Genomic DNA, 12,060 nt, shown 5'->3' with positions numbered 1-12,060 from the left:
AGAGAAAACACGCAGTAATATGTACAAAATGCCCTTGCATTGCGGTTTTACTCAATCTGCATCTGGTGCCATTTTTTTTTTATATATATTCATATCAACAAATTACATTGATGGTTTCAGGCGGCAAGCTCTGGTGGGCAGATGAGGAATCGGCGCAGCTGGGAACGGTTACCAAGAGAGATGGACGGAACCCTGTGATTCTTAGAAACAAGACGACTGGGGTGGTTCACATGAAAGTGTACGACAGGGAGGGTCAGAAAGGTAAGCATGGTCACAGTAACAAACACACTGATAAACACACAGAAACAAACACACTACCCTTAAGCACACATTTACGGTGCCTTATATCTTGCCTTTTGCTGGTTGTGCTTAACATTCAGGAAGAAACCAGTGCCAGATAAACAACGGGGGATGCTCACAGCTCTGCTTCCCCACTTCTGAGAACACCCGTAGCTGTTCCTGCACTGTTGGCTACAACTTGCGTAGCGACCGCATGTCTTGCGAGGGTACGTTCTATAAATGATGTGTTAAAGATTTCCCTAAATGCTCCTATCAGCTTTTTTTATACATCTTGAAATCTTTCTAAAATGCATTACTCTAAATGGTTATGATCAGTGCATGTGATTGATCTATTCATAGATCATAGGGCTTTCATTATTTACAATGCCTAAATGCCATTGTTTAAGGTATAATAGGTCAACTGTCATTCTTTAGGTGTTGACTCATTCCTGATGTATTCCATCCATGAGGGAATCCGGGGAATCGCTCTGGACCCAAATGACATCAGTGAAGCTCTCATGCCCATTACAGGAACACTGTTTGCTGTGGGAGTTGACTTTCATGCAGGTATGGTATCATGAAACATACAGAGGTATTTTTTATATGGAGTGTAAGGCAGCAGATATATATCAGAGATCCAGTGACGCCTGAAGATTATTTATTTTTTGTGTGAGATATGGTTAAATGTACTTATTGATCTTGAATGTAGCTGTGGAAAAACATTTGTCGTTGTCAGGCTGACCAGTTTAATGTGGTTAAAACACACACACATATACACAAATAGACACATATACACATATATATATAAACATACATACATACGAATATACATATAAATATATATATATACATGATTGTAGCTTTGCTTTTTTTAATTGTAATGTTAAACACAATAATAATAAAAAAATGATAATAAAGTATTTTTTATCATTATTATTATTATTATTATTATTATTATTATTATTATTATTTATTAGAGAATTTCACAGTGACTACACACACCATACTTCAACTGGATAATAAGGTTTAAGACCCATGTTGCCATGGTCTCGCCCCCCTTCAGTGTCTGGGATGTGGAATCACTCCTGGTGAGCTGCTCTGTAGGGGGCTTCATAATGTCAAGTGGAGAGAAAATTGATGACAATTGCTTCTATGGCTGCCCATACATGTTAACACTCATACATACATAACAGCAGGATTCATTAAATTTAGTTTGGGACTTATATGTACCAGCATTTTAATATATATATATATACGTGTATTTGTTTATACGTAACATAAGTGCAGTACTCCAAAGGAAACAATAATTGAGTTACTAGTTAATTGTTACTCAATTTACTAATTAGCATTATATTATACATGCCATTCTTTCCCTCCTTTATTTACTACAGTACAAACCTTTCCTTCTCAATCTTAAAACAAGGAACGGGGGAAAGGATTTTGTTATAATGGGCTCAAACCTTATGAATAATGGTCTATGGGCTTGTGGAGTGCAGCATAGATGAAAGAGTACAAAAAAATCACATTACATGGGAACCTCAGCATGAATAACTATTTCCTCACAATCCTAATACAAAGCAATTCCCAGGATATTGCATCAAATGAAGGTTATGTTACGTGCATTACAAAACATGAACCCAGTAGCTTGTGCTGTCATTTGTTACATCCATGCTTCCTTCCACATTATATATATGATAGAAATGATAGATTTATTACACCAACAAATGCTATGAATATACTATAGGCCGCTAGCGTTCCATATATATGTAATAGGTTGCCACTGAAGCATGATAACAAAAGCTGTGTAAAGGAAATTGCATACACACAACTGAAAACATAAACAAACCACACACACACAGGTTCATATAATAAGGATTTGTAACAATTCTTGTGGGTGATTCCACGCGTGATCTATGACTTTCCCATGTATGTTTGGGGAAAAAAGGAAAGCAGAAAATGTAATTGTAGCAATACGTCGCAGAAAGTGATTTCATTTTCCCAACTCACTGACTGTGGCAGAGTCAGAGATTGACAGATCTCCCCTGTCACTGGGGACTTTTTTTTTTACTACAGACTATGATCTGATAAAGAGAGGAAACAGTACCAGAACACTGTCCACAATAAATATGATATTGAGTTACTGGGACATTGTTTTTTAAATGTCTATAAATATTGTTTTTCAATGCAATGACACTAGATGAAATGACATAACCTGTGAACAGAAGTTCATTTGTCTGATAACCTCCTCCTTACTTAACATCAACATGTTAGCATTGACATTGTGAGCATGTTAACGAGCTGATGCTAGCCAAAAGCGATGCTGTGCCTACGTAAATACAACCTCACAGAGCCACTATATTCAATTATCTCAACTGCAAAGAATGCATAAATAATTAGAGATAATGAATGACAGAAATGTGGGTAGTCTCTATAAATCAACTCCTAGGTCTGTATAAGCCTACTGTAATTAAATAAATTCATCACATGCAACTACTACACTTTACTCGACTGAGACTATCTATATAGACTATTTCTCTTTCATGGAGTACTAAGCCCATCCAAGAGCAGCAGCTGATAGCTCACGTACATCGTTGACTTGTCATTACAGAAGCCAGGCTGCTGAGGCAGAACAGATGAAAGCCCCGCAGCTGTATTCTGTCATATGTGTGCTACGTGTTAACAGCGTGTGGAGGCAGCAGGAACAAGAAAGTGCAGATAAACATGTTACAACACCTAACCTCCTAACAACCTGTACAGAGCCAAACTGACAGGCATGCACGGAGATGCACTTGAAGACTGCATCATATTACATTAAATGCTATTTTATATGCCTATGCGATGAGGCTGTGAAATCACAAAGGGTCGATAACAGTTTTAGCAACACCATGTTTTGTATGAAGCTATAAACTGCCCTGTAAAATTTTGGCTGACACTTGCGTTTGCTGTTCAGGCGCTGTATGTAAACAAAGAGCTTGTGGATGAACTGTGTGGGTATTTTTTGCCATCGTACTTTTATAGGCCCACACAATATTTGGTGAAATGGGCCGTGCTGCAATAAAATGTAGTTTCATGAGCTGCTTTGTTTGAGGGCATAAATACTTTTGTGGCAGCCGCATTGATCATCCAATTTTCTCTTGTCATTAACTCTATTGTATGTTTTGCAGGAAATGACACGGTGTACTGGACAGACATGGGCCTGAACAGAATATCCCGGGCCAAACGTGATCAGACTTGGAGGGAAGACATCATTACTACCGGCATCAGCCGTGTGGAAGGCATCGCTGTCGACTGGATCGCTGGTTAGTGGCGTCACTCCCCAGGCACTAGGAGTTTATTATCCCAGGCTGTCAAGTTGGTATTGATTGGTGAAGATTCTCACTTTGGTTAAGGTGTTTTGTTTTGAAATGCTTGAAAACACAGTAAGCCTTAATTTCAGTGTTGGGTATCCTCCACATAAAATAAATCACAGGGCAAATGCGTGTGCAGGATTAGTTATTAATTGTTTATTAGGGGACCTTCTCCTGTACCTTGTGTCCATTAGGATCAATAAACCAATGCTGCATTTACACCTGGCTATTGTTTTGTTCAGGAAACCTGTATTGGACGGACCATGGTTTCAATCTCATAGAAATCTCCCGGCTGAATGGTGCATTCCGCTCAGTGGTCATATCTGAAGGACTTGATCAGCCTAGGGCCATCGCTGTACATCCACAGAAGGGGTAGGCCATGTCTTTGTGTTTGCATTTCTGTGTTTTCACTATTTGAGAGCATCATTTGCTGTAATCAGTAGCAGCCCTATTAGCAGTGGTGCAATGGTTTCAAAAAACATTTATTGTAGTCAGACACTATGCTTATATTTGCCTTCAGAAACTGGGAAACCAAACCAGGTAATCACCACGGACACTGGTTATTGATGTCATAAAGCTTTTTGATGGCAAATGTAGATGGACAATTGATGTCACAGTAGAACTTCCTTTTGAGAGGCTCTTTTTGGCAAAATATTTAATGCATTTTGTGTCTTATCTTTTTAGTTCGAAATGTTGTAACGTATTTTTGTTTAAATTAATTATTTTCATTATTATAGTGCAAATATTTGCTGTTATTGTATGTAGTATTTCCAGTTACTCTCATCTGAAATGGGAAAGTTTATCATTCAATTTTAAATAATCTCCCCCATTAGAAATGTTTGTAATACCACGGCCCAATAAATTTACAAGAACATTGCAGAAAGACTTTGTTAATATTTGCCAACAGAATAAGATATTTCTTTATTGTATTACTTATTTTTATATGTACAGAAATCAGTGTGTTTGTGTGATGCTACTCTGCCCGCCAGGTATCTCTTCTGGACTGAATGGGGCCAGAACCCCTGCATCGGCCGCTCTCGTCTGGACGGTTCAGACCAGGTGACCTTAGTCAACTCAGGCATCATGTGGCCCAATGGAATTTCTATCGACTACGAGGTAAAGTTGCACACAGATGCACAAACACTATCACCGTGCTTCTTCCTCTCCCCTGCACTGCTACGTAATACTGTACTTCATACCTCATCTCTTTTGTGGCATAAATATGACTCTGACTAAGAGGTTCAGTTTGTGATATGCATTTTAAAATTACCTTCCAGGAAAATACATTATACTGGTGCGACGCTCGCACAGATAAGATCGAGAGGATCAACCTTGAGACAGGTGAGAGCCGGGAGATTGTACTATCCGTGGCCAACGTAGACCTGTTCTCAGTGGCCGTGTTTGGGCCTTACATCTACTGGTCTGACAGGTAATTTATTATTTACATAAATGCACACACATGCAGGGCCCCGCAAAGCCCACAATACTAACCTAACAAAAAGCCTTCCCTTCAAAGGTTTCGGGAGATATTAAGATCAGCAGTTCCTCATAGTGGCGTTCACTGCCTATTTTTTAAATACTCTAGGTAGAATTCACTGTCATCATCAAGGGAGAATACTTCCTCGCCGTTTGTAAATCCAAGTGCACAGTTAAATTTGATGAAGCCTTTTTTCTTTTCATAAAATGTGTTGCTTTATACATTTTCATAGACCTGCAGTTCTTTGGAGCAACGCACTGAGACAGGTCTTAAACTATTGTTTAACACGTGGTTGTTAAAAGAATTAATTGCGTGTCTCTTTTGTCTATTTTACATGTTTTTAACCTTTCTTCCATGAGTTAAAGATCAATTATCTCTTTCTCTCCCCATCCCTATACCTCAAGGCCCACAGTTGAAAGAAGCTGTTAATTCGTTTTGTTTTGATCATCAACAACTTGAATTTTATGTCAGGCTTGGCTGACTGCAGTCTTTGATTTAGCTTTAATATTGTCAAATAAAGGATCAGTCTTTATATCTAACTGACTTTGTCATTAACTTGCACTTGGTGAAAAGTCATAATGCAGTATGCTTCATTCTCTGAAACCTCTCATTTATTGCTGTACTTCAGGGCTCACTCCAACGGTTCCATCCGACGTGGCTTAAAAGCTGACACCAGTGAGGCTGTTACCATGAGGAGTGGTCTGGGAGTGAATTTAAAGGATGTGACAGTCTTCAATAGAGGCAGAGAAAAAGGTAAAGGTTCTAACTTACAAGTCTTGTCTTGATTTACGCAATGATTCTTACTTCTGCAGTTTTTCACTAGACTTTGATGTAAAGACATGTGCAGTTAAAACATGATTGCAAGGGGTAAGAAACTGAAACAAATCAATAACTGAGCAAGTGTTTGTTGGTGTTTTGAAGGCACAAACCCATGTGCTAGGAGTAACGGAGGCTGCCAGCAGCTGTGCTTCCACCTGGGTAGTGGTCGCCGGACTTGCTCCTGCGCCCACGGTCGCTTGGCAGAAGACGGCTTTGCCTGTGAGCGATATGAAGGTTATCTGCTCTTCTCTGAGAGGACCATACTGAAAAGCATCCACCTTTCTGATGAGAGTGACCTCAACTCACCTGTCCAGCCTTTTGAAAACCCTGCTTTTTTCAAGAATGTCATAGCCCTGGCCTTTGACTACAGTCAGAAGACAGCTCGGACCAACCGCATCTTTTTCAGTGACGTCCATTTCGGAAACATCCAGATGATTAACGATGACTGGACAGGGAGATCTGTTATTGCTGAAAGTAAGTTTTTCACAATCCCACAGTTTTTTTCATTATTTCCAACATCCCCACCAATGATATACACTTCTTACACTACTGTAGTACTGTTGTCCTGGTTGCAAGGTTGGACTGCAAATACAAGTATTTTACAAATTTAAATCAATATGTGCTCTCTGAAGATTTGAATTGCCATGTAACATGTGCGCTTTAAGCTTGTGTATTGTACCAGAAGCACATTTTACATTCACATTTACAAGTCTGTATTCTTTTGACTTATATATAACTACATTGATTGTGCATTGTTTGCATATTGTGATGTGCAACACTCATCACATCAATGGTGCAGATATGGTGTTATAATTAGTTCCGTTCTAATCATTATCGTAGCATTTATATTGACATACCCACTCCCAGCCACCCCTTTTTTTATCACCAGTACTCCTCTGAAAAGAGCCTTTAATACTAAATCAGTAGGGTATAATACCTATGTTTGAAAGGTTTCTGCTTACTGACTGTCAAAGATTGAATGATGGAACCAATCCTTCTCTATTCCTTCTCTAAATCCCAGTCAGTCCTGTCTTGATAAGCTTGACTGGAGTCAGATGAACAGCAAAACCCTCTGTTCTGCTCCGCTAGCATGCCATATTGTGAAGTTTCTACTGGGAGCAGAGCTCAGCACCTTTACCACCCACCCCTCACACTGGGAGACTGGCAGAGTGATCCCACCCCCACCCCCTCCCCCCACCGAGCCATCTCCCACACCCCTGCCGAGGGAGCTTTCTGCTTATTTATTTATCTTGCAGAAATTAACAAGCGTTAATAAGAACCCTCCGTTGTGATCTGTAAGTGTCCTTCACGCTTTCACGTTGCGAAATGCAAAATCAAAGCGGTGAAAATAATTAATTTAAGTACAATTTAAAGGCCTGAATCCATAATAAAACAAACCCATGTAGTTCATATAAGGTGTTAGGATACCACGGTATTCCTTGTTTCAAATGAGCTTATTTGGTGTGATACAGCTTCTCCTGCACTGTAGGTGAAAGCTAGATCTTTTCTAATTTCCTCAAAAAGATTCTGCCTGCATCCCGTCATTGAGGGAGGGTGAACATGTTAATCATCCATATTTCCCTAATTAAACTCCATGTCCCCCATTAATTACTCCCTAGCTCGGCCAACAATTTTTGAGAAACTCCAAACTGCCAGACGCCTTTTATTGCAAACTATTAATTAGTGATCGGCTGACTCAGGTAGTGTCTTATTTTGGAGTACAGTTTATGGGTTTTAGATAAGGGGACACATACAAAATCTCTAGCATTGGCCAAATGTTCACCATTAAGACAAATTGGGGGCTGCATTCACAGATGACACACACAAAGAACCTAATTCATGCAGGTGAGGTTCCAAAGCCCTGAAAACTACTATGTAATATCTGATTTTAGGGACCAGTGGCTTAGCATGGCTTTATTGAAATTTAAAAAATGGGCTCTATCAGGGTAAGTAAGGTGAAGAATTACATTTCCTCTTTCCAGGGAAATTTAATGCTTCTTTCAGCAGATTTATATGATTTTTTCAACTTTCTATTGTACTCAGAAGGACATTTTTTTTGCTCTTGTACTGGTTTGACATTTTCTTTTGCTTTTTGCATGGTGTAAAAAAAATGTTTTTGCTGCTATAATGTGTACAGTTTGTTCCCCCAAACAAGTTTTCATAATTTTAGTCTCCCATTGCATAATGGAAAGAATTCACTATTCAGAAGCTTCAAAAAATACCCTAAAGTGGTCCATGGGAAGCAGTCATCATAATCATGTACATGAGTACGTGAAAACTCAGTGACACAGTATTACTGCAGTTATTCTGATCTTACATATTCAAAATTGACACTTGTGCAATATTGTTTTAATATTGCATAAACGGTCACATTCAATAGCACATTTTTGAAATTATAGCAACAAAAAATGTAATCTACTTAACATGATCAAACATGGATATGGGCAATTTTTCTGTCTGTGATCCCTGTCTTTCTCTGAGGGTCTCCTCCCTGTCAGTCACATTATTGTACCCGACCTGGGAGGCTGCAAGGACCTTATCATTGTCTCTGTTTAGGAAATTGGTTCTCAGTGAAAACATATTCAGTTGCTGAGTGACTGTTCCATCAACAAATAGCTGTCTGTCGAATGTAGTGAGGCATGAAGTCGTTTCCCTGTCAATCACCAAGGAAACATAATCCCAATTTTAACACAATTGGAACATGCCATCTGTTACAAGCAAAGTTAATACTTTTACCTAAATCTGCAATAGGCAACTTTACAGTGTAATGGCCCCAGATGACAGTGGCAGATAAATTGTTTTAATTTGGGTTGATTTCATTACCCAAAGGCCACACTACATGATATCAATATGTGCTCCCCAGAACACACATTTATAAAACAAAAATCAAATTATGTTATGTGTTTTGCTAAAAAAACATTTCAGATGGTTTCTTACTCTGAGCTAAGAATATTTTTACTTGCAAGGGATGTCGTACACTTTGTGCAGCCATTAGTTCTAGACTGATAAGACAGATAGACATTCAACATTTATGATTTTCCAAATGCAGCTTTAAACATGAGCTTCTTTTTCCAGGCCAGTGTTTTCAATCATGCAAGATGTGGTGTCTGAATTAATTTACTTTGTTTGGAACTTGAGCAGAGGTCTTATGTGTTTGTTATTATTATTAGATGTGGGTTCAGTCGAGGGACTGGCCTACCACCAAGCCTGGGACACGTTGTACTGGACCAGCTCCACTACTTCCACCATCACCAGACAAACTGTGGACCAGAATCGTGTTGGGGCCTTCAGTCGACAGGCCGTGGTCACTCTCTCAGAGGACGACCATCCACATGTCCTGGCTCTGGATGAGTGTCAAAAGTCAGTAGCTCTTCTAAATCTATAAACTCTCTTGCTATCACTCTCTCTCCAAATTATTGGAGCGGTCAATTAATCCCAAAAAGTCTTGACCTAAACTCCCTCACTGTCAACGTTTTTATGCCTCTGCAGCTGCAACAGCCGACTGCAACTTGAACTTACGGTTGAATTGATTAGCTTTGGCGGTCAAAGGTCAAGGTCACTGTGACCTGTCTTTCCCATTCTTGTGAATGCGATATTGCATAAAAAAACAAACGTAAAAAATGTCAACATGCATTCAAGGTTGAACTGTTTCGAATTGAGTGGTCATAGATCACTGTTAACTCAAATAAACAAGTTTTGGGCAATTACTCAAGAATAAATGTGCCAATTATGACGATTTCTAATAAATGTCTTATAGAGTAAATTCTTAAATGAAGACATTTTTGAAGGACATGGATGTAAATTGCAACATGACCAACACATTCCCTCTTCCCTCTTGTCAAATAACAACACTTGGTCAGTGGCTTCAAACTATGATGCTCAAGGTACTCCTCTCGTGTAAGTTTTGAACGTGGGAGTGGAATGCATAGTGTCTTTACAAAATACATTACAATGTTGACAGTAAATAAGGTTAATGCAACAAAACCACTTAGTTAGGTTTAGGAAAAGGCCGCTGTTGATGTTAACCTGACTAATGACTCGCATGACTACCAAGTGTTTAATGACGTGACAAACGAATGACGTTAGCAGTGACTCACTTGAGTCATGTGACTTATGAGACAATATGTCTAAGTTTATATACAATTTTGCACGGGCAGAGGTCTCCTACCAAAAGAAAGTATTGTGTTTGTTTGACCCAACACCCTCTTCTGCCCACTCTGTGTGGACTATCTAGCTATTTAAACTACGTCAGTTGTTCGATGCATTTATTTATTTTGGGGGTGGTTTACATTGGAGTTTCAGAAACCTCACTATGCTGATGACACCAAATTATATATTGCTTTTGATCTTCAGTATCTTTATGGTCCAGAAGACATTACAGAATTCTGTCATTCAATAAATCAGGTCTGTCTTTCTCCCAAAGATACAGTTAGATTTGAGTATACACATTGCTCTCAGAACTTCCTTGAAAGCCTATTGATAAATTACACTTCATACAGAAGGTTGCTGCCAAGGTTTAAACTAGAATAAATCCTATGTTTGTGAATGCTAATGTGTATCTATTTATAGCCCCTATGTATAGTATTTGCTGCAAATGTGATTATATCTGCTTGTCAACAATAATTTGGGCGACTTTATAGCCTTATTCAGAGCCAAACTTTGTAGCAATAGGTCTGAGACAAAGAATGTATTTTGGTTTACATTTTCACACTTCAGATGTAAGTGTTTTTATCTGTTCTGAGCTTTACCCATAAACTGATTACCTGATTTAACAGTTCAATTTGTGCGCCTGTAAAAAGAAAACACTCAGAAAAGGTGATGTCTGTTGTTAAAAAAGTCTTCCTGTCACATACTGTTCAGATTTAACACATGCATATTCATGAATATAAAAATGTTTCTGTGAACAGTCTGAAAAGAATGAGCAGTATCTTGCTCCTCCTGTTGTACCAACTTAATTAATTTCTTGACCTCAGACTATATCCTTGGTTGGCAATTTGGCACAATATCCATCCCAACCCAGAAGCACTGTCTGATAATTAAAATACAAACTCAAGAGATTAATTAGCAGACCCTGGTTGTGACTTCTGACCATAGTCCTTATTATCACACTAGAGTGGACTTCCATGACTTCATCATAGTTTGAAGTGAGAACCCAGGAGCTGAAAAGTTTTTTTTATACAATTTGAAACAAATCCACCTCTTTCTTCCATTGTTTATCTGCATCGCTGTGGATTTAAAACCATCCATCTTGCAAACCCATATAAACTAAGATATAAATCTTTCATTTATTTACTCCGTTGCTATCATCTGTGTTTTTCATATTCTTAGAAGTCCTCACACAAGGGAATATGAATAAATGACTTCTATCTCACAATGTGTGATGCTAATCTGTGTTCTCAAATAGAAACTGAGCTACACCTTATCAGTGATGAGCTCCTTCAGGGCAAAAAGGGGAAGCTGATGAGAGGCAACGGAGGTCTTGGGAACATGTTGATAACTGACGGACACACCTGCATAAACCCCCCAGCAATCGAATTCAGGGGAGAAACATTTCCTGTCCATTAGGGTTTGTTATGCCATCATGGTAGAGAGTTCCCTGGTTGACATGTTGGTTTAGCAGCTCTTATAAAAAGCCATCATTCCTGCTCCCTGATTTAATTTTAGACTGAACATATTTATTTTGTGGTTTTTGCTCAGGTGGTGTTAATTCATAGAAGTACCAAGGTGAAGTAGTGCTTCTTTTGGAGAGGGAGAAAGTCTCTGATGATATCTTCACATTAAGATGAAGCCACTTGCTTTTGCTAAATTGCAAATGAAAAGACTGCTCACTAGTAATAACATGTTTTGTTTGGTTGTCCTTTCACATGTTAGCCTGATGTTTTGGACCAACTGGAATGAGCAAAAACCCAGCATCATGAGATCCACCTTAACAGGCAAGAACATGAGGATTATCATCGGTTCTGATATCCTGACGCCCAATGGACTGACGATTGACCACAAAGCAGAGAAGCTCTACTTTTCAGATGGAAGCCTCGGCAAAATTGAGAGATGTGACTACGATGGTTCTAGTAGATATGTAAGTATGAAAATAAGGTAAAGCATAAAATTGCATTATATTTTTTTCCCCTCTGTCATTAT

At 38.8% G+C, this 12,060-nt stretch overlaps 1 protein-coding gene across 1 annotated transcript in view; it reads left to right on the top strand.

The window, feature by feature from the left end:
* lrp1bb (low density lipoprotein receptor-related protein 1Bb) overlaps positions 1-12,060 on the top strand; it is a 169,522-nt gene that overhangs the window by 96,894 nt on the left and 60,568 nt on the right. Inside the window, exons 33-43 of the mRNA XM_054615828.1 lie at positions 121-261; positions 381-506; positions 715-846; positions 3,444-3,578; positions 3,869-3,998; positions 4,616-4,742; positions 4,904-5,055; positions 5,732-5,856; positions 6,025-6,396; positions 9,093-9,282; positions 11,794-11,998. Coding sequence (XP_054471803.1) covers positions 121-261; positions 381-506; positions 715-846; positions 3,444-3,578; positions 3,869-3,998; positions 4,616-4,742; positions 4,904-5,055; positions 5,732-5,856; positions 6,025-6,396; positions 9,093-9,282; positions 11,794-11,998 — 1,835 coding nt within the window. The remainder of the gene's footprint in view (positions 1-120; positions 262-380; positions 507-714; positions 847-3,443; positions 3,579-3,868; positions 3,999-4,615; positions 4,743-4,903; positions 5,056-5,731; positions 5,857-6,024; positions 6,397-9,092; positions 9,283-11,793; positions 11,999-12,060) is intronic.

The sequence above is a fragment of the Anoplopoma fimbria genome, chromosome 16, assembly GCF_027596085.1.
Source record: "Anoplopoma fimbria isolate UVic2021 breed Golden Eagle Sablefish chromosome 16, Afim_UVic_2022, whole genome shotgun sequence".
Lineage (NCBI taxonomy): Eukaryota > Metazoa > Chordata > Actinopteri > Perciformes > Anoplopomatidae > Anoplopoma > Anoplopoma fimbria.
This window is presented reverse-complemented; position numbering and strand designations above follow the sequence as displayed.